Genomic DNA, 23,877 nt, shown 5'->3' on the forward strand with positions numbered 1-23,877 from the left:
TTCCTAAGGTGGAAACTTAGATAATCATCTTAGCTCTATCTTTTCTACTGTTTACATTCAGTGCTATAAATTTCCATACTAGCACTATCTGTATACACTATCTGTATATATCTGTATAAAGATATCTGTATATCTTTTTGCTGCATCCCATAAATTTTGATCAGTTGTGTTTTCATTTTTATTTAGCACTATTTTGAAATTTCTCTTGAGGTTTTTGACTTTTGAATGTGCTTATTTAAAGGTATGTTGTTTAACTTCCATGTATTTTGAGACTTTCTAGTTATTTTTCTATTAGTGATTTTTTGTTTGATTTCATTGTGGGCTGAGAATTCATATTATATGACTTTTATTCTATTAAATTTGTTAGGATGTGTTTTATGGCCCAGATGTTGTTTATCTTGGTGAATATTCCATGCTGACTTGAGAAGAATATGTATTCTTCTATTACTGGATGAATTTATCTTTAGATGCCCACCATAGCCAGTATCCAGTTCATTGGTGGTGGTGTTGAGTTTTAGCTCTATCCATCTGTCTGAGAGAAGGGTTTTAAGTCTCCAATTAGATAGTGGATTTATCCATTTATACTTGTGGCTGTATCAGTTTTTCCTCATGTAGTTTGATACCCTGTTGTTAGACATGCACACTTGAAGGATTGTTTTGCTGTCTTTGAGAATTAATCTCTTTATCATTATATAATGTACTTCTTGATCTCTGATAGCTTTCCTTGCTTTGAGGTAGGCTTTATTATATGTATCTTTATCAGTTCAGTTCACTCAGTCATGACCAACTCTTTGCAACCCCGTGGACTGCAGTACACCAGGCCTCCTTGTCCATCACCAACTCCCAGAGCTTGCTCAAACTCATGTCCATCGAGTTGGTGATGCCATCCAACCATCTCGTCCTCTGCCGTCCCCATCTCCTCCTGCCTTCAGTCTTTCCTAGCATCAGGATTTTTTCTAATGAGTCAGTTCTTTGCATCAGGTGGCCAAAGGATTGGAGCTTCAGCTTCAGCATCATTTTTTCCAATGAATATTTAGGACTGATTTCCTTTATGATGGACTGGTTTGATCTCCTTGCAGTCCAATGGACCCTCAAGAATCTTCTCCAACACCACAGTTCAAAAGCATCAGTTCTTTGGTGCTCAGCTTTCTTTATAGTCCAACTCTCACATCCATAATGACTACTGGAAAAACCATAGCTTTGACTAGATGGACCTTTGTCAGCAAAGTAATGTCTCTGCTTTTTGATATGCTGTCTGATGGAGCAAGTGTCTTACTTTCATGGCTACAGTCACTGTCTGCAGTGATTTTGGAACCCAAGAAAATAAAGTCTGTCACTGTTTCCATTGTTTTCCCATCTATTTGCCATGAGGTGATGGGACTGGATGCCATGATCTTCGTTTTTTGAATGTTGAGTTTTAAGCCAGCTTTTTCACTCTCCTTTTTCCCTTTCATCAAGAGGCTCTTTAGTTCTTTGCTTTCTGCCATAAGGGTGGTGTCATCTGCATATCTGAGGTTAGTGATATTTCTCCTGGCAATCTTGATTCCAATTTGTGCTTCATTCACCCCAACATCTTGCATGATGTGCTCTGTATAAAAGTATCTTTATATATACTTCAAAAATTTTTAAATCTTTAAAGAAATTATTTATTTCTGGCTGCACTAGATCTCCATTGTGGCACACGGTACTCTTCATTGCTGCATGTGAGTTTTCTTTAGTTGTGGTATGTGGCCTTCTTGCAGGCACGAGATCTAGGATGGGCAGGCTTCAGTAGTTGTGGCACTTGGGTTCAGTGGGATCTTAGTTCCCAAACCAGGGGTCAAACCTATGTCCCCTGCATTGACAGGTGAATTTTTAACCACTGGACAACCAGGTGAGGCCCTGTATCTTTATATTCAAAGTGGGTTTCTTGTAGACAACATATAGTTGGGTCTTGGTTTTTGATGCACCCTGACAATTTGTTTTTTAATTTGTGCATTTAGACCATTGACATTCAAAGTGATTCTTGACTGTAGTTGGTTTAATATTTACCCCACATGTTACTGTTTTCTGTTTGGTACTCTTGTTCTCTATCCTTTTTCTGCCTTTTGTGGTTTGAACTGTGCATTTCTTGTGTTCTGCTTTCTCTCTTTCTGGCACATCAGTTATGCTTTTTTAAACTGTTTATAGTGGTTGCCATAGAGTTTGCAGCAGACATACACAGCTGATTCAAGTTCACTTTCAAAGAATACTATACAGGCATACCTCGTTTTAATGCACTTCACAAATACTGCGTTTTTACAAATTGAAGGCTTGTGACAACCCTGCATCAAGTGAATCTGTCAGCACTAGACATTTGCTCACTTCATGTCTGTCATATTTTGGCTTTTCTCACAATATTTCAAACTTTTTCATTATTATATTTGTTACAGTGATCTGTAATCAGATTTTTGATGTTACCCTGGCAAAACGATTATAACTCCCTAACGGTTCAGATGATTGTTAGCATTTTTTCGCAGTAAAGTATTCTTTATAAAGTATTATGTGTTATTTTATTAAACATAATGTACTCTTAATATTGAGGACTTTCCAGGTGGCTCAGTGCTAAAGAATCCACCTGCCAGTGCAGGAGTTGCAGGTTCGACCCTTGGGTCGGGAAGATCCCCTGGAGAAGGAAATGACAACCCACTCCAGTATTCTTGTGTGGGAAATCCCATGGACAGAGGAGCCTGGTGGGCTACAGTCCATGGGGATAGCAAAAGAAACGTGACTTAGCAACTAAACAACTCATAATCGACTCGAGCTTAGTGTAAACATATCTTTTATATGCCTTGGGAAGCAAATTTGTGTGAGTGGCTTTACTACAATATTCAGTTTATTGTAGTGGTCTGGAACTAAACCTGCAATATATCTGAACTTTGCGTGTGCCACTTTATAGGCAGTGTGAGTACTTTATAGTAACAAAATAATCCTTGTATCATTACTGTCATGACATTCATATGTAATACATACATAACAGATTACATTGTTGGTATTATTATTTTAAATAAACTTATCTGTTGAATCAATTAAGAATAAGAAAACTAAAAGTTTTTAATTTCCCTTCACTTATTCTGACTTTGATGCTATTCCTTTCTTTAGATGCAGATCTAGGTTATTTTCCTTCTTCTTAAAAAACTTCTAGCTTTTATTGCAGGACAAGTCTGCTGTCAACAGATTTCCTCAATTTTCATTTATCTGAGAAAGTTTTGAAGCATAATTTCACCAGGCCCAAATTTCTAGATTGTTTTTTTCTTTTTTTCCTTTCTCAGTTCTTATATATTTCACTCTAATCTCATCTTGCTGGCGTGATTTTTGAATAGAGGTCATGTGATCGTTATCCTTGTCCTTCTAGAAGTAAGGTGTCTTTACCTCTGGCTTCCTTTAGGGTTTTTTCATTATCGTTGATTTTCTGTAGTTTGAAAAAGATATGCCTAGGTGTGGTTGGTTCTTTTGGCATTTACTGCTTAACATTTGAGCTTTCTGAATCTGTAGTTTGGTTTCTGACTTTATTTAGGGGAAATTATCAGTTGTTATTGTGTCAAATATTCTATTCTTTCTCTCCTCTCCTGGTACTCTCATTACATGTATGCTATATCTTTTGAGGTCTTTTAACTAATACGTAGTGTTTAACATATATAAGTATATATTTTGACAATATGTATGTCTGAATCTTGATAGTATAATGCCAAGTGGAAAAATAAATTGAGGTAGAATACACACAGTAATTTTAAGCAGTACAGACTATATTGTCAGTTTATACTTATTTATAATCAAAGTATAAAAATATGGCATTTATCCATCATATATACCAACTTTATGATAGTGGTTACTCTTGAGTATGGGTGAGTGATACTGAGGAAGGAAGTATGAAGGGGGAGGTTCAACTATGTTAAAAACTTTTTTTTAATAAAATTATCCAGAGCAAATATGTTTTATTTGCATTTGGAAGTCTGGATGGCTATTTTTCTCTGCTCTTCTATATGTTTGAAACCTTTTGTAATAAATTTTTAAAATAATATATTCTATCTGTTGGGAATTTAAAAACATAGAAAATTAATATAAAGAAACCATCACCCGGGTATTACTGTCATTTGCATTTTGTCATAGTTTAAAATTTTTTCATGCTTTTATGAAATGCAAAAGTGTTACTGTTTAAATAGTTTTTTTATTCTTTTAAAAATAGCATGAGTCAACCATTGCAGTAGTGCCTTAACTGGCATGTTAATTACCTTTCATCATTTAAAAATTTAAGAAATTGAGACAAAATTCATGGCATAAATTCACTTTCAGCCATTCTAAAGTGTACAGTTCAGTGGCTTTTAGTATCCTCTGTTTACTTGCAAAACATTTTATACCCCCTAAGGAAATCTTGAACCTCCCCATTCCTAATTTTTTAGTTTCTGTTTGAAGACTTATTATTCTGGACATTTCATGTAGGTAAAATCCACATAAAAAATGCATTCACTTAGCATAATCTTTGGTATTTTTGACATGTATCAGTATTTCTTTTTTGTGGCTGAATAACCCATTGAATTGCATTGTATTATATTGTATGGCTTCCCTGATGGCTCAGATACGGGAGACCTGGGTTTGATCCAGGTTGGGAAGATCCTTTGGAGAAGGGAATGGCAACCCACACCACAATTCTTGCCTGGAGAATTCCATGGACAGAGGAGCCTGGTGGGCTATAGTCCATGGGGTCTCAAAAGAGTTGGACACGATTGAGCGAGTAACACTTTCCCTTGCAACCCATTGTATATATACCACATGTTTAAAATCCATTAGTGGATGGACATTGAGTTGTTTTCAAGTATTAACTATTAGGGGTAATACTGCCAGTGCACATTTGTGTACTCGTTTTTGTGTGAACATATGTATATTTTCATTTCTCTTCCATATATATGTAAGAGTGGAATTGGGGGATTTGCCAGACTATTTCCTGCAGTGGTTTCCCCCTTTTACATTTCCACTGGTAGTGTATGAGAATTTTAATTTCTCCTGATCCTCACCAAAACTTCCCCCCACTCGCCCAGTTTTTTTCGTTTGTTTTACTTGACTATTGGTATGAAGTGGTATCTCATGGTTGTTGCTTTGGGTTTTTGTGCGTTTTTTAAAATTGTGGTAAAATATATGTAACATAAAATATACCATCTTAACTATTAGAGTTCAGTAATGTTTAGCATTCAGTAGATTTATAATGTTATACAGTCATCACCACCATCCATTGCCATCGTTTTCCATAACTGCCCATTTTAACCTTCCCCAACCCCTGACCCACCACCATTCTACTTTCTGTCTCTGTGATTTTGACAGCTCTTAAGTATTTCATATAAGTGGAATCATACATTTTTGTCTCTTTGTGACTGGCTTATTTCACTTAGTGTAATGTCATCAAGATTCATCCGTGCTGTGGCATATGTCAGAATTTCCTTTTTTATGGCTGAAAATAATATTCTATTGTATCTATATACCACCTTTTGTTTATCCATTCATTTGTCGGTAGACACTTTGGTTGCTTCCATGTTTTAGCTAACATGGGTATACAAATCTCTCTTACCTTGCTTTCAGTTCTTTTGGGTATACACCCAGAAGTGAAACTGCCGGGTCATGTGTTAGTTCTATTGTGATTTTTTGAGAAGCCACCATATTGTTTTCTGTAGCAACTGTACTATTATACATTTCTACTAGCAGTAGGTCTATTTGAATTAGTTTTGTATATGCTGGTAAGGGTCCAACTTCATTATTTGGCACATTGATGTCCAGTTTGCTCAGCTCTGTGTACTGAAGGGACTGTGGTTCCCCATTGAAAAGACTTGGCGCCCTTATTGAAAATCATTTGACCATATATACAAAAGTGTGTGAGTTTTTTATTTTGTTCCATTGACCTCTCAGTATGTATGTGTCTTCATGCCAACACCACACTGATTACTTTAGCTGTGGAGTAAGTTTTAAAATCAGGAGGTGTTTGTCCTCTTTGTTCTTTTTCGGGATTCCTTTGGCTACTAGGGGTCCCTTGAGATTCCATATGAATTTAGGGTGGGTTTTTACTTCTGCAAAGAAAAAATCATTGGATTTTGATATGGATTGCATTGACTCTAGATTACTTTGGGTAGTATTGTCATCTTCCAGTCCATGAATAATCATGGAGTGTTTCCATTTACATTTTCTTTAAACAGTGTTTTACAGTTTTCATCATGCAAGTCTTCTAATTCATTAGTTTAATTTTATTCTTTTTGATGCTATTGGAAATTTTTTGTAATATCCTTCTTGCATTGCTATTGGTTAGTGTATAGAAATGCAGTGGGGTTTATTTATTTATTTTTCCTGTGTTGACTTGTATCTTGCTGTTTTGCTGAGTTCATTTATTAGCTCTAGCAGGTTTTGTTGCGGGGTGGGGGGAGCTTTTTCCATATGAGATCATATCTGTGAACAAGGGTGATTTTGCTTCTTTCCAACCAATTTGGATTCCTTTTATTTATTTTTCTTGTCTAATTGCTCTGGGTAGGACTTAAGTACTGTGTTGAATAGAGGTGGTGAAAGTAGGCATCCTTGTCTTCTTCCTGGTCATAGAGGAAAAATTTCAGTCTTTCACCTTTGAATATATTCACTGTAGTTTTCATATATGGCTTTCATTATGTATTACATATTATTAAGTATGTAATATATTTTATATACTAATATATAGTATTTTGTATTTTAATGTCATTTACACATTTTTTTATACATGGTATCGCTAGTCTCATATGTGAGAGTTCGGCTAGATAGAAAGGTCTAGGTCATTTGTTCTTTACTTGAAATTTTTGAAACTGTTGTACTATCATCATTTTGCTTCTTACTGTTAACCTAATTTTATGTGTTTCATAAGAAATGTCTTTTTTTTTTTTTTCTGAAGAAATAATGAGTTTTTTATTTTTTTTTTACCTATATAGCATTGAAATCTAATAGATTTCCTAAGATATGTACCAGAGTTGATAACTCCTGGTAATGGTAAACCCTTTCAACACAGTATATTTATTGTTAATTTTTATTTCTGGAAAGCTGTCTTTGATTATAGTTTCAAATATAGTTTGTTTCACTGTTTGTTTTTCTTGGATCTTCTTCCTCTTTGTTTGAATTCCAATTCTATCACTGGAGTTGTTTAAACCTCTTCCATGTCTATTTCATCAGTTATAAAATGAAAGACAAGTGATACTTATATACACATCCAAATTTGAGGAAAAAAATTATTTATTTAGGTTTCAAACACTGTAATGGATAAGAAGCAAAAATAAAATCCTGTTACAAAGTAAAAAAAAAAAAAAAGTTACCTCATATGGTTTAAATAAGCTAATTCATGTAAAGGTACAGAACATTGTAGGAACACAGAAAGGGATGAGTAAATGTTTGTTTCCCTTGTTACTATCACCAAAAATAGAGCTAATGTGGATAGAATAGTACTTAGAACAGTACTTCTCACCATATTGCAGCCTATAGTTGTGGGGTTGAAAGTTTCTTCCTGTGCCTTGGTAATCAGCCTTGTCCTGAAACTGTATTACTTGCAATCACAGATCTGATTTCTGTCTGTATTATCTCTGGGAGTTATTCCTTTTCTGGAATGCCATGTTATAGAAACAGACAGTTTGGGGTGGCCCTTTATGTCTGACTTCATACAGCATAATACTTCTGAGAGTCATCTAAGAACATGGTATCTTTTTTTATTATTTTATTTCTCAGTTTTTGCTTTAACTTTTCTAGATCATTATATTAGTCATTTGAGATCATCTCTTCTCATGTAAGGAATCTTCCCAGGTGGTGGCTCAGTGGTAAAGAATCTATCTGCCAGTGCAGGAGACTCAGGAGATGCGGGTTTGATCCCTGGGTTAGGAAGTGGAAATGGCAACACAGTCCATAGGGCTGCAAAGAGTCAGACACAGTTGAGCACTCATACACTTCTAATATAAGTAGTTTCCCTTTATGCACTATTTTAACTTCACTGCACAAACTTTTTTTGAGAAATAATTTACATACTATAAAATTCAGTCTTTCAAAGTATATAGTTCAGTGGCTTTCAGTATATGAATAAAGTTATAAAACAAACTTCCAGATTATAATTTTCTTGCTTTAAAAATTTTTAATATTTTAATATATCCCCTCCCCATTCATATTTCAGAATAGGACCCATGTTATTTTACCCTGCCCAAAGGGAAACCTTTTCAAAGTTGGCATGGTTTGGGGGAGGAGATCAGAGTATGTTTTGGCATACATGTGCACTGTATTGCGAGCAGTGTTTCGGAACACTGAATTCTGAATTCCGAGCAGGGTTTTGTAGTCTATTAGAAGTCTCAGGCAGCTCGAAGTGCTGTGAATTGGGAATGTTTTCTCTTTTCTTCCTCTTTCCCTTCCTTTTTTGTTACAGTTTCCCCAAAGATTGATGTCACCTGTGGTTTGTTTAATGTACTAATAGAAGACCATTTTGAAAATAAAGAATTCCTTGAAATAAGCTCTGTATAATACTGTTAAGTTGAACTTCCTATCATATCAGGACATAAAGATAGCTCTTAATACAGGATTGCTTATAATGGGCCTTATGTCTATCATTTCTTTAGGACCCTCACTTGATTCATCTTAAAGATGACCCATTGCTCTTGGCATAAGTATTCAGAGCTTATGCTTTTAAATTTTTAAATTCTGTTTCTGAAGGTGCTGATGTATTTTGCTCTTCCAGATGAACATATAAACTCTTTGATTAGTTTCTTTTTAGACCATAGACATTTGTCAACTTTTTAAACCTTTGTTTACAGACCGTTGTCTTTCCAGTTGAGAGTAATTGAGAATTTTACTGACATTAGGTCTTCTAGAAATTTAAGAATATAAACTTAATGAAGATGTTGATTGTGGTGTCTTAAAATTTCTAGCTTAATTTGTTTTCAAAAATGAATGTTCATAATTAATATTGATATATAGATGATCACATTCAGATGAAGAAAAACCACAGATTAAGGTGTTAGGTCTAAGCAGACCTGCCATATAAAAATGTAGAGTTACTAAACAAATACATTTTTTAGTTAAAAATCTTAATTTGTTGATATTAATCATTTTAAGATAGAAAATAGAACAAATGGAGAAATATACATTGTTCCTTTTGATACTCTTTTTACTAAAAACTACATAACTAAAAAAAAAAAAATGAAGCTACTCCTAAATGTCTGACTACTGTCCAGTGTTAGTATGTGGATCTAAGTATCTGTGTAATCTCATTACCCTTTTTAAAGGATAATTTTCACTTTTTATAATACAAGTTTACTAAACACTTAACGTTTTTTCAATCAACAGGAACATTTATAAGCATTTTTATATCAGTTGCTTGTTTGTTTTTTAGGTAAAATCTGTAAAAACTGGGTCAGTTTTTTGGACGATGTGCTGCTGCTTGTCATATTTCTATATGGTAAGATTTCATACTTGAAACTGAATACATGAGGTCTAAGTCTTTGACAACTAGACCAGTGCCTTCTCTTCTCAGTCAGGGTAGTCCTCCACTTCCTTTCTCCTGAAGTCTTTAAGATCTTTTATTTCAGGCATTCTCTTTCCTTACTACCACTTTCTTCCCTACTCCTGTCTTCAGGGTCTTGTATGGACTTCTGCTTTACGGGTGATGGAGGACTAATACTTAACCTGTCAAACAATATTTGCAGCAAGTGAACACAAAAATTTTCTTTCAGATGTACAACTTTTTGTAAATAATGATCACATTCTCTGGGTTAACCTGTGAACTACTTGTCTAATTTTTTCAACAGGTTACTTAAGATTGGAGTTCAGTATCACCTCTTTAATCTCCTGCCTTTCTTTTCACACCACAGCCTATATGGTTTTCTTATGCTGAAAATTAATGATAATCTTAGGTAACTTTTTTTTAGTTGTTAAACAAATGTCATGGAATTTGTTTTCAAATTATCCATGCCCCTTTTTAAGTGGTTAAAGGTTAGGACATATTGTGTGCCTAATTAATGTGTCCTAGGCACGTTGTGCTCAGTAATAGCAAACTTACTGTCTTTTAAGTTTAGACTTAAATTTTAGAAATAACCAGGAGTCCTTCAGGTATAACTGGAGCTCAACCAGAGGAATGTTGTTTTTGGTGAAAAAATAGCACATGACTGAAGCAGTAAACTGATGTTGTTATATGAATTGTAAACAAAAAGCAATTTCTTATAAGTGGTTCTGAAATATTTTAGACAGGGATAGATAGCATTGTTAGAATGTATGTTAATATATAGTCTCCTACGGTGACAGTTGATTCAAATGGTTCTGTCAAGCTTTTCATTATTAGAGCACATGTAAGAACTTGATCTTGACAACCTTATTATTGTTACTGAATTGAATGTTCTTAAAAAATAATAAATAATAATAAATACTTTAATCCTAAAGCATAATCTTTAGGATCTTTATTAATTTAGACCAGAACATACTCAACTGTCTGATAAATAGAATTTTTCTAGCTTTGTGATACAGGCTAAACATTAAACTGGGATCCTGGTTTGTATCCATTAGTAGGAAGAAATTTATACCCAGGGTAGCACCTTTTATCTTGAGGATCACAAAGCATATCCAGATCATCAGAGTATTCCTTTTAGTTGAGGTGTTGACTGATGTTAACATCCATTGTTCTTACTTTCTGTGAAGTCTCTTGCAATGTATTTACCATAAAAAACGGGGGAGAGCAAAGGGTTTTTTGCCTTTAAAAGTTTATGATATGTATTCTAAAGTCTGTATCTCTGTGACAATCTTTTTATTGCCAATTCACAAACTGTTCTCAGTGTTCTTAATAAGTTTAATTTGACCATTCCTCTAGTGGATATAGAAAAATGTATTGGATTTATGGGATTGTGTTGTTTTAATTATCAATTAAAAAAAGTAGGTTATTTGTATGTTATAGAAAAAGTAGGTTATTTTGAAGCATCTCAAAATTGCTGAAAATCCTAGAGTTTATGTTTAGACTTTTGTGGCAGAATTTATCTACTTTAAGAAGCAAATATGTAAATTATTTAACTTAGCATTTCTTTACTCATAGGTCTCTGCTTGGGGTGGTTATGTGTTTATTATCAACCTTATTCCACTGCATGTATTTGTGTTGTTACTGATGCAGAGATACAGCAAAAGAGTCTACATAGGTAAGTGATTTGACTTCTGATATCTGTCAACTTCTAAGAGGTGTTTCGTATACATTCTTTCATTGTCAGACATTTCTGTTTTGGTATTACCCATGAGTAATAAACCTAACTTTACAGTGTTTTGCTTTTTTGTATTCATAAGGAGGGTTAGGCATTTTTACCGAAGTGTGTATCAACTTTTCCTTAATGAGTTTGTTTTGTTTTTGCAGAAATAAGTCTTGATTTAATATTTATCAGCCTTTTTTTTTTTAATTTGGGGAAATGATATATACACACTATAAGCACACTATTACACTATATATACACACTGTTACACTACATATACACACTATTCTAATTCACCTTACTTACTGTAAGAGACTGAGCATCCTTAACAGTTTAATAAGCTTTTGAAAGCCCTTTCTGAATAATATACAGCACAGTGTCTTAATCCATTCAAGCTGCTATAACAAAAATGCCACAGACTGGGTAGTTTATAAACAAGAGAAATTTATTTCTCAATTTGGAAGCTAGAAAGTCTAAAATCAAGGCACCAGAATGCTCACATTCTTCTGAGGGCTCTTTTCCTGTTAGCTTGATACCGTCTCTGTCCCCACATAGTAGAAGCAACAAGCCAGCTCTCTGGGGCCTCAATTTAAAAGGGTACTTGTTCCCTGGTGACCTCATTATTTAATCACTTCCCAAAGGCTGCCTCCTAACACCCTTTCCTCGGGTATTGGGTTTATAAACATTCAGACCAGAGAGTAGACTGAGTGTTTTCTTTGCAAGATTTTAATTTGCTCTGCAGGTTTTAGAACACATCTTTAGAATAAGATGCTTAGTAATAGATGGTGTCTTGAATCTTAGAACTCACTTTCTATGATAGAGACAGAACTTTTACAGGTTGTATTAATCACAGAGAAGTTGTCATCTGAAACCAGTGTCTTTATAATAAAGTAATACAATTCTATTATAATAATGTTGGAAAACATTAACAAAAATAATAAAGCTGTTTGCTTGATTAAAAAACATAGCAGTTTGGCAGTTTATCAAAAACTTAATGATAAAGTTACTGTGACCCACAAATCCACTCCTTGGTATATACCCAAGAGAATTGAAAATTATATACTTACACAGAAACTTGTAATGTTCATAGCAGCATTCGTTATTCATAATAGCCAAAAACTGAAGACAACCCAATGTCCATTAACTGATGAATGGATAAAGTGTGGTGTATCCATACAGTGGAGTGTTGTTCGGCAGTGAAAAGGAATAAAGGTGATACATGCTACATCGTGAACCTTGAAAACATTGTGCTGAGTAAAATAAACCGGATACAAAAGGCCATATACTGTGGGATTCTTTTTGTATAAAATGTCCAGGGGTGGCAAATCCATAAAGACAGCAAGCAGGTTAGAGACAGAAAGTTGGTTTAGAGGTTGCCAAGGGTTTGGGGACTAGAGTGACAGCTTATAGATCCGGGTTTCTTCTGGCGGGGGGTGGTGGAATTGTTCTAGAATAAAATAGTGGTGATAGTCACACAACTTTTAGTCACACACATAACCACTATAATAACCACTCAGTGGTACATTTTAAAAGGGTGGGGTTTTTTTAGTATGTGTTATATCAGTTTTTTTAAAAAGTTATAATCTGCTAATTAGGTTTATACCCACTTCAGCATACTTTATAACAATCACCACTGAAATAGTACATATATATATATCAGGTGGTTCACAATGAACTGTCCTAAGTTCTTTGCATGTATTGAACTCATTTACTCTTTATAACCTCACCTTGAGGATAGGTCCTGTTAAACAAGAGAAGACAATTTGCTCAGGATCATGTAGCTAGTAATGGAGCTGAAGCCTAAATGTAGATATTTTGGCTCAATAACCGTGATGCAAAAAAATCACTGTAACTGTATTGCCTACCATATGAATAAATACCTTACTGTAGAAATATATCAACATGTGATTATATATCTCGTTACCCTGAAAACACTGTTAGCCAGCATTGGAATCCAGAAAAGAAGACGATGGATTAAACAGTAACTCCGAGCTTTTTGTTTTGGAACGGTATGAGGAAAAAATGTTTTTAAATTAAATGATTATGGGGAAGAACTAAGAGTTTCTTTGTTTAATTTTAAAAATGTAGGGCCCTAAAAATGTAATGGTCAGGAGAACAGAGTTAGGGAGAAGATTGAGGGATAGACCTTTGTGAAATGCCCCTGTATCAGGAAGAGGAAGAAGAGCTAAAGGAAGTGAAGTTAGATTAGCAAAGTCAAACTTCCCTACCCTCCTCATTTCTCTTTAGCTCTAGAAGTTACCAAAGAGCATCATCTTACACTTTTAAATTATATTTCTTCGTTCTTTCTGCTATCCTATGCTTGATTTCATTTTAAGCATCAATAGTAGGTATATTTGCTATTTTAAAAAATTGTCATAGTGTCTCCATTCAGATGTTTTGCACAAGTCACTTCTTCCTGGTTTTACAAATAGAGCTTATAAAATAGTAGTTTAAAAGATTCATTCAATACAGTTTATAATGAACCACATCCTTGAGAAAGAAAAATTATTTTTTCTTTTGTGTATCTGTTAGTCATTATATTTCTGCTGGTCAAGAAGAATCCATGGAGGGTTTTTGTTTGTTTGTTTGTTTGTTTGTTTTTGGTGGGTGGATCTTGTAAGCTATAATTTCATGTACGTTTCTTCCCATCTTTCACTCCCTTTATTTATCAGCATTCACAGTAATCAAACAGTAAAATATCTTTATTAATCAAAGATTTCAACAGTCTTGTAAGCCTTTAATCATATTTATTAATAATAAAGCAAAACTGGTTGAGTTTTAAAGTATTTTCTGTTTCTTTTGGTTAGTGCTGTTGTGGTTAAGAGAGAAGTGTTTTGCCAGCCCTTTCTATTAAATATCACCCAGGAGATAGAGCGAATGCTAAGGTGATTTCATGGTAGATTAGAGTTAACTGGAATATAATATTCACAAAACCTTTTCTAACTTTATTTACATAAAGGGACGTACAATAGTATTTTAAAAGCATGAAGGGTGCTGTCAACTTAAGTTGTGATACTTTGTCAGGGAGAAAGAAAATACTTAAAGGTTACTTTGGGGAACAGCAAGAGCTTGAAAACTGGGCATTTCTTTGGTACTCGAATCAGGCCTTTTGGTGCCTTTTATTGTACAGACCAACTCATTTGTGCACCTTAAGCTAAGAACAGTGGTTTGTTTCTTTTCTATATCAATCTAGTCCCACCCAATACCCTTGGGAAAAAAAAGTACTGTAAAAGTGAAAAGATGTTTAGGTTCTGTTTTAGAAGATTACTATTTGTCCCAAATCATAGAGATTTTCTTTGCTTACAAATAAGCTAACAGACTTTGTATATATCTTCCTAATGATAATTTGAGGGGAATTCTAACACATTGGAAGTTTGATCTGCAGGAGAAAATTGCTGGTAACTATACTTCCACAGGATGGCAGTGTGGTAACATTGTCATGATGTAATGAATGATTTACCACACTATTGGTCTTGTTTGTTTCCTTAGAACTCACTACTTTGATGGAAAGAAAGCTTTATTCTTCTGGTTTAAAGGGTAAAAAAAAGTAGGTTAAGATAGATGGATAGAAGGTTGTGAAGATGTAGACCATAGTTTGGTCAAGTTTCAGAGTCTGGTGGAGAACAATTGCTCTGTGCGTGTGCTGTTGAGGGTTCTGAGAATGTCAGAGAATGGTGCAGGTGGTGTTATGTGCGTCTTCAACGTCCAGGTCAAGAAGCAGAGCTCTCGTCCTCCTTTAAGTTCTTACAGAGCCAGGGTTTTTTCCACCAATGTTGCATGTACTTGCTCCATTGTATTGAGGTAATTTGTGTACATCTTTGATTTTCCAAATTGGATATCTGATTCTTAGAATGTCAGATTGTATTTTTAGAATGTCTTGACCATAATAGAACATAACTTAATATTTGAATGAATTAAAGAGATAATTTTAAAACATATGGTACAAAGACTCAAGAAAAATACATTTTCATTTTGCGTTGGAGAATGGTTTAAGAATTGAAGGTTACTTCACTATTTCTTCTAGTTTCACTGTTTCTTAATATGTATATTCTGTGTTTTAAAACATGGGTTTGTAAATGGGATTTAAATTGAGGTATGGTGATGTATGTCTAATTTTACAGGTTCAAGAAGAAGGGCAGTATTAAGCAAGATGAACTTGAAATTTTTTTTTTGACAAAATTCAGCTGAGTACATTTTAAGTATCTAATTGGCTTTATTAATGATTCATAAGTTGGGCAGCATCACTAATCTAGCCAACTAGAAAGGAGCTCCAAAGAACCACAGTAAGGGAAAGATTTTTTATAGGCAAGACAAGGAATTCATAACCAAAAAAGCCTTTCAGGCTTAGGTAACCTACTTGTGGGGGAGGGAAAGGGTCTTTGTGGCAGATTCCCTCCTCTTTCTTTGGGCAGTGGGGGTTAGAAAGAATTACCTCATTTGTGCTGACAGAACATTCCATGCTGACCTAGTAGAATAGTATTCCTGGGGAAGGTTGTGACTACAGTTAGGATTGGGTATTGAGTCTTGAATTTCAGCACTACTGACTCCATTTGGGGCCTTTAACAATGGAAATATTTGTGTGTTAAAGAGTACTATGAAGTAGAACACACATCCCTCTATGTAAACATCTCAGTATCACTGATCCAAAAAAGATAAAAATAGGGAAGACATGAATCAAGTTCTTTTAAAAGAAGATGGTTATCTTCGGATTATTGCATGTATCACGTTTATTAGCTTTGAATCATCAGTGTATATAAGTAGGTATAAATGAGGTTAGTTTGGGTAGAGGAATATTTATAGGTAAAATATTGTTGAGAACATGTCTGTTTCTATTAGTTGAGATTTGTTTGACACTAACTCATATTTACAAAGTAATGTGTTTGCAAGTTAAAGTCCCACCTGGCCTTTTTTTTATGTTTCTTGAGATTGAGTTTCTTTTTCTTGAACCCATCTCCATCACTTTTTTTATTAACTTGAACTCTAGTGTACCACTTCTTTATAAAGAGTTTTCTTTACCTAATGGCAGTGAATGCCTGTGTAGCTGCATGAAACCACTGAAATAAGAATATTAGCAGATTTAGTCTCGTTTTGAATATACCTGGAAAAGTAGAAACAGTTAACAGATTTTCTTGGGCTTCAAAATCACTGTGGATAGTGACTGCAGCCATGAAATGAAAGACACTTGTTTGGAAAGAAAGCTATGACAAACCTAGACAGTGTATTAAAAAGCAGAGATACCACTTTGCTGACAGAAGTCTGTCTGGTCAAAGCTATGGTTTTTCCAGTAGTCATGTGTGGATGTGAGAGTTGGACCATAAAGAAAGCTGAGCACCGAAGAATTGATGCTTTTGAGTTGTGGTGTTGGAGAAGACTCTTGAGAGTCCCTTGGACTGCAAGGAGAGCAAACAGTCAATCCTAAAAGAAAATCACTCCTGAATATTCATTGGAGGGACTGATATTGAAGCTGAAGCTTCAATAATTTTGCCACCTGATGTGAAGAGCCAACTCATTGAAAAGACCCTGATGCTGGGAAGATTGAAGGCAAAAGGAGAAAGAGGGAAGCAGAGGGTGAGATGGTTGAATAGCTTCACCAACTCAGTGGACATGAATTTGAGCAAACTTCAGGAGATAGTGAAGAACAGGGAAGCCTGGCTCATTCTAGTCCATGGAGTCACAAAGAGTTGGACAGGACTTGGTGACTGAATAACAACAGTTCTTCAAGGTCACAAAATGACCATGTTCCCATTTTTTTTTCCTAATTCGGCCTGCTTGACTCTTTGTGCATCTACACAGACTGATTTGTAAGAGAAACATACTGGTTTTGAACACCATCAACCAAAATGGTTGGCAGTGCAAATATATGTGACATAGAATTTCTTGTTCATATTTACTTTTATTGCATTTGCGTTCACATATCTCATTGAGAGTAGTTCTAGTCCAACACTAATGTGTCTGTGAAGAAAGCTGAGCACCAAAGAATTGATGCTTTTGAACTGTGGTGTTGGAGAAGACTCTTGAGAGTCCCTTGGACTGCAAGGAGATCCAACCAGTCCATTCTGAAGGAGGTCAGTCCTGGTTTTTCTTTGGAAGGAATGATGCTAAAGCTGAAACTCCAGTACTCTGGCCACCTCATGCGAAGAATTGACTCATTGGAAAAGACTCTGATGCTGGGAGGGATTGGGGGCAGGAGGAGAAGGGGACGACAGAGGATGAGATGGCTGGATGGCATCACTGACTCGATGGACGTGAGTCTGAGTGAACTCCGGGAGTTGGTGATGGACAGGGAGGCCTGGCGTGCTGCGATTCATGGGGTCGCAAAGAATCAGACACGACTAAGCGGCTGAACTGAACTGAATGTGTCTGGAAAGTACATTGTTGGATGAGTTTGTTCTGCAGGATCCTCTCGACAACCAGTTCTCTGTTAGCTTGAGGTCATCAGAAACTTTACACATTGGTCCTTCCTATTACATTTACTTAAGCTTCTTAGCCTTTTCCTAATACTGTAGTCATCTCTGATCAGACAGCTTGGAAGGCAACTTAACATTTGAAATATTAACCCATAATTTACCTCAATAAGCATGCTTTCTCAGCTGAGTGGGATAAAGAGAAGTGTATGCTGTGCTGTACAGTGTGTAGCATACAGATGCATCTGCTGAGCCGTTCTCTTGCAGTCTTTTTTTCCCTAGTAGAGTACTTTATTTGCCAAGCACTAAATATTGACTATCCTTCATAAGGTGATGTGTATAATAAGCTTTTTAAATGGAATATTTTTCACATTTACTTATTTCAGAAGAGTTTTAACTTTTTTTCAAAGTAAGTTTTAATTACGACTATTCCAGATATTTTCGCTGTAATGATCTGTGAACACCTTAATGCAAAAACAAGTCCTTCATACAAGCTGTAACCACTCCCCAATTTGCCTATACACTTAGGTTCATATAAGCCAAGAATACTACATAGTATATTCAGTGCAGAAAGCAAATAAGTTTCCTTTACTAGATCCTAATAAATTTGTAACTAGTCTGTTTTATGACTTGACCTCTGTGCACTTAGTTCTTTTGTTCTTTAATAATAGAAAACCTAGTAGATGGACATAAAGTTTCTTTAAACTGGTTACATTACTGTACAAAAATATTAGGAGATTATAAAAAGGTTGTGAAATACTTACAAGCTTTTCAGACTGCAAGCTACTCATATAGGATAATGATAAGCTTTCATTTGGTAATGCATACTTTGTGTTAATGCTAATAGGAATGGTGTTTACATGCTTATTGGGTCATGTCAACAATTGTTAATGATAGGTTGAAAAAATTTGATTCCATTTTCAGAAAAAGAAAACAGCACCAGTCTCCTTAAAATAATACTTTTCTTAAATGGCAGAAAAGAATTGTATGTTTTATAATGTATAATTGATTAATCATCAAATATGTATCAAATAGAATAGTCACTTCAAAATTCTATTAAAATAAGTTGTTAAAACTTTGCTAAAAAAATATATGAATCATGTATATATTTATGTTTGAAGTACTTAATGGTAATAGTGAATTGTCCTTGTTTCCTATTTTGTCTTTATAGCATATAGCACTTTCTATATTGTGGGCCTAATATTATCCATGCAGATACCTTTTGTGGGATTCCAGCCAATCAGAACAAGTGAACACATGGCAGCTGCAGGTAGGAAAAATATCTATGTTCTTTCTTCTAAAGAATCCATGAATGTGTGACTGATCTTGAGTGGAATGAAGGGTTCTTTTGGGGTTTTGTTGTTGTTTCTAATTTTCATTGTATTAGTTCTGAAACATCACCACTGTAAAATATGACAATTTATTGAGACTTTCTGATATTGGGCTTCTGAAAGTGCCTGTCTTCCCAGGTATGGCTGTTTTGAGAAGGTAAAACATCCTTTTTTGCCAACACTAATTTGCTTTGTATAAACAAATTTGCTTTGTATAAACAAACATTAAATAGTAATATATCTGTATACTGAGTTATTATACCACTGAGTTGTCATTTTACCAAATTTAGATGGAATGAAACATTTCATTTTTATATTCTTGACATCTCACTAAAATATTTTATCCATCCCTACTAACTAGAATTAAAAGAGCTTTTATATTGATTATAAAGTCTCATAATTCTCCCTAAAGCAGAGCATTTTGCCATCATTAATCTGGGTCACAGATAACAAGATATAATGAGAGATCTGTGAATAAAACTTTTATCAGAGATTCCACACAAGGTCCATGACCCATAGAAAATCCATGGGTAGTCATTTTGTTTGTAGCATTTTATAAATACCGGTATATTTAACTTTGAGATGATGATGGTCCATAGCTTTTATCATCAGATTTTTCAGTGAGAATCTTGAACCACACACACCCACCCCAGCTATGAACAGTAACCATATATTGTTGTTCAGTCGTTAAGTCATGTCCCCACGGACTGCAGCACACCAGGCTTCTCTGTTCATGTATTACAAAAAAAAAATGTAACAGAATTTTTGGGATGTATTAATTGGTTACCCGTCATTTGACAAAGGAAATGTCAGATCACTGAATTGTACAAGGTATTCTAAGTCTTCCAAATTAATGTTTCTCAATGTTCTTAGAAAAATGCTTCGTTGATTACTTATATGAACCTTCTCTTTAATTAGGTGTCTTTGCATTGCTGCAAGCTTACGCTTTCTTGCAGTATCTGCGAGACCGGTTAACAAAACAAGAGTTCCAAACCCTGTTCTTTTTGGGTGTGTCACTAGCTGCAGGTGCTGTGTTCCTTAGTGTCATCTATTTGACTTACACAGGTAGGTGTCATCACCTGTCGGATGTGAATATTGTCTCTAGGTCATTGCAAAAGGTAAATTCTTTTGCAAATTTTGTACATGTTCCATTTATCCTAGTAGGTCAGCTATTGTTTCCTTAGAAACGGTATGAAAATAAGTCAAAGGTTCTAAAATCTGAACAGCACTACAAATTTCTTTCTTTTTTTAAACAATATATTTGTTGCTTCAGGTTTTGCTAAAGCCACATTCAAGCATCCTTCTCTTGATAGATGATTAGGCCCAAAATGTATAAAATTCAAAGTTTCTGGTGTTAACGGCATAGGTTTACCCTCCCTAGTGTGTTATATACTCTGTCTCCTGCTTCTAAACAGCCAACCAGATCAGCTTTCAGTCAGCTTCTGGATTCTAAGTTACTTTCTTGTCCTGACTTGACCAGTCACTGGAAACAAATCAAATTCTTTCTGAAGATATGTCAAATTAATGTACCAGCTTAGCTCATAAAATCATGAAGAATTCATTGACAGGAGTAAAAGGCACAAATGTTTAAAATCACCTTTATAATTGATCTAAATTTGGCGTACTGGACACCTCTCACTTTTTAAAATTATCCAGTGCTATCTTAATATCTTTACTAGTCAATTAGAGGTTTAAAAGAATCAGAAAGCTTTCTACAGTGTCGGTGTCATTAGCTTGTTGTATTTCTTTGGAAATGTAATATCCATGGGTATTTTTTTAATTTGATCCCTAAGGCTCAGACAGTAAAGAATCTGCCAGCAATGCAGAAGACCTGGGTTCGATCCCTGGGTCAGAAAGACCCCCTGGAGAAGGAAATGGCAACCCACTCCAGTATTCTTGGCTGAAGAATCCCATGGACAGAGGATCACAAAGGATCCGTAGGATCACAAAGAGTTGGACATGACTGAGTGACTTAACACTACTACTACTGTATTTTATCTGATGACCAGCTGTGTGAAATACAGTATAACCTTTTTTTTTTTAGGGCAGTTCTTTTAACATTAGCTTAAAATTAGTCCAAATAATTCGTAAACATAAAACCAATAAAAACAATGAAATGGCCAATGAATTTCCTTTGCATTTTTCCTTCCAAGGTTACATTGCACCATGGAGTGGCAGGTTTTACTCATTGTGGGACACTGGGTAAGTGCAGATAAGTTATTTGCCCTCATGTTATTTAAATATTCTTTTGTCTTCTTTATTGTTAATATCTCTGTCAATACCTCGCAACATTCTAAAATATTTAGCATATACCGGTTTAGTAAATGTTGTATTTTGTCTTTGTTATAATATCCGTTTGGAATTCACCTGTAGTTTGATATGTAAGTCATATTTCTGTTCTTCATGGGCAACTAACTTATTTTTGTTTATTAAAACATTTCAGGTAACATGTGCCATTTTAATGATTGATTTTTTTTTGTTTTTACCAATGTATTCAAAGTTTCCATATATTAGTAATATTTAATTTTTAACCCTTAAGGATAGATACTATGTTATAAATCTATATGCTATAGATATGAGAAAAAATTTAATTTTATTTAAGTTTCCTGGTGTCTTTTAACCATCAAATATGCTAGAGGATATTTGTTGCATTTTTTAAGAGTGCTTTTACAAGATGAGTTAATAAAAAAAAATATTTTTACATTAGCTCAATACTTTTTTTAACTCTAAAAATGTTTTTCTAAGGATAAGAAAATATCTCTTGGTGATAATTGACCTCTCTCCCTTGATTCTGCTATTCTGTTACCCCATGTGGCCCGATAAAAAACCTACTACATTTTATTGAACAGGCCTGCCCTTTGATATAATACCAAAAAGGCCCCTAGCCAAGCCTAATTAAAGGGCATAAGCAAATGATGTATGGATGGCTGAAACTAACAGACACATACTCCCAGAGATCAGCGTTTGCATCACCAGAGAGTTTGAGGGAAAAACCCTAATTGTAGAAGTTAATTAATTCTGACTAGGTTAAAATTTTACTAGTCATACTTATTCTTGTTTTCAAACTTTACTTGCCCACTTTGGAATCTTAGGACATTTCAGAGAAAATCTGTCTTGTCCTTTCCATGTCTCTCACCAACCACCTCTGTGCCATCTCCGTGTTAAGAGGTATTGTCACAATAGGATATCTTATTCGATGAGTTATTCTGCTAGTCACACATCCAAAAGGTAGTCGAACTCATTGGTGCAAACTTAGGAAGTGCTTGTTCAGTTCAGTCCCTCAGTTGTGTCCAAATCTTTGTGACCCCATGGACTTCAGCATGTCAGGATTCCCTGTCCATCACCAACCCCCAGAGTTTACTCAAACTCAAGTCCATTGAGTCGATGATGCCATGCAACCATCTCATCCTCTGTCGTCCCCTTCTCCACCTGCGTTCAGTCTTACCCAGCATCAGGGTCTTTTCAGATGAGTCAGCTCTTCACATCGGGTGGCTAAAGTGTTGCAGTTTCAGCTTCAGCATCAGTCCTTCCAATGAATATTCAGGACTGATTTCATTTTGGATGAACTGGTTGGATCTCCTTGCACTCCAGGGAACACTCAATACTCTTCTCTAACACCACAGTTCAAAAGCATCAGTTCTTCGTTGCTCAGCTTTCTTTATAATCCAACTCTAACATCTATACATGACTACTGGAAAAACCATAGCTTTGACTAGATGGACCTTAGTTGGCAAAATAATGTCTCTGCTTTTTTAATGTGCTAAGTTGGTCATAACTTTTCATCCAAGGAGCAAGTGTCTTTTAATTTCATGTCTGCAGTCACCATCTGCAGTGATCTTGGAGCCCCTAAAGATGAAGTCTCTTAACTGTTTCTGCTGTTTCCCCATCTGTTTGCCATGATGAGACCAGATGCCATGATCTTAGTTTTATGGATGTTGAGTTTTAAGTCAACTTTTTCACACTCCTTTTTCACTTTTATCAAGAGGCTCTGTAGTTCTTTACTTTTTGCCATAAGGATGGTGTCATCTGCATATCTGAGGTTATTGATATTTCTCCTGGCAATCTTGATTCCAGCTTGTGCTTCCTCCAGCCCAGCAGTTCTCATGATGTACTCTGCATATAAGTTAAATAAGCAGGGTGACAATATAGAGCCTTGACGTACTCCTTTCCCGATTTGGAACTCTTGCTTTTTCAATGATCCAGTGGATGTTGGCAATTTGATCTCGGGTTCCTCTGCCTTTTCTAAATCTAGCTTGAACATCTGGAAGTTCATGGTTCACATACTGTTGAGGCCTGGCTTGGAGAAATTTGAGCATTACTTAGCTAGCGTGTGAGATGAGTACAATTGTGTGATAGTTTGAGCATTCTTTGGCATTGCCTTTCTTTGGGATTGGAATGAAAACTGACCTTTTCCAGTCCTCTGGCCACTGCTGAGTTTTCCAAATTTGCTGGCATATTGAGTCCAGCACTTTCACAGCATCTTCTTTTAGGATTTGAAATAGCTCAACTGGAATTCCATCACCTCCACTAGCTTTGTTCATAGTGATGCTTCCTAAGGCCCACTTGACTTCACATTCCAGGATGTCTGGCTCTAGGTGAGTGATCACACCATCGTGATTATCTGGGTCATGAAGATCTCTTTTGTATACTTCTTCTGTGTATTCTTGCCATGTGTCCTTAATATCTTCTGCTTCTGTTAGGTCCATACCGTTTCTGTCCTTTATTGCGCCCATCTTTGCATGAAAAGTTCCCTTAGTGTCTCTGATTTTCTTGAAGAGATTTCTAGTCTTTCCCATTGTGTTGTTTTCCTCTATTTCTTTGCATTGATACTGAGGAAGGCTTTCTTATCTCTCCCTGCTATTTTTTGGAACTCTGAATTCAAAAGGGTGTATCTTTTATTTTCTCCTTTGCCTTTCACTTCTCTTCTTTTCA

At 35.2% G+C, this 23,877-nt stretch overlaps 1 protein-coding gene across 2 annotated transcripts in view; it reads left to right on the top strand.

The window, feature by feature from the left end:
* STT3B (STT3 oligosaccharyltransferase complex catalytic subunit B) overlaps positions 1-23,877 on the top strand; it is a 101,886-nt gene that overhangs the window by 59,865 nt on the left and 18,144 nt on the right. For both annotated transcript variants that reach the window (XM_055558132.1, XM_055558133.1), the window contains exons 4-8: positions 9,380-9,445; positions 11,066-11,165; positions 18,786-18,884; positions 19,864-20,010; positions 21,099-21,147. In XM_055558132.1, the coding sequence (XP_055414107.1) occupies positions 9,380-9,445; positions 11,066-11,165; positions 18,786-18,884; positions 19,864-20,010; positions 21,099-21,147 (461 nt within the window). The remainder of the gene's footprint in view (positions 1-9,379; positions 9,446-11,065; positions 11,166-18,785; positions 18,885-19,863; positions 20,011-21,098; positions 21,148-23,877) is intronic.

The sequence above is a fragment of the Bubalus kerabau genome, chromosome 20, assembly GCF_029407905.1.
Source record: "Bubalus kerabau isolate K-KA32 ecotype Philippines breed swamp buffalo chromosome 20, PCC_UOA_SB_1v2, whole genome shotgun sequence".
Lineage (NCBI taxonomy): Eukaryota > Metazoa > Chordata > Mammalia > Artiodactyla > Bovidae > Bubalus > Bubalus kerabau.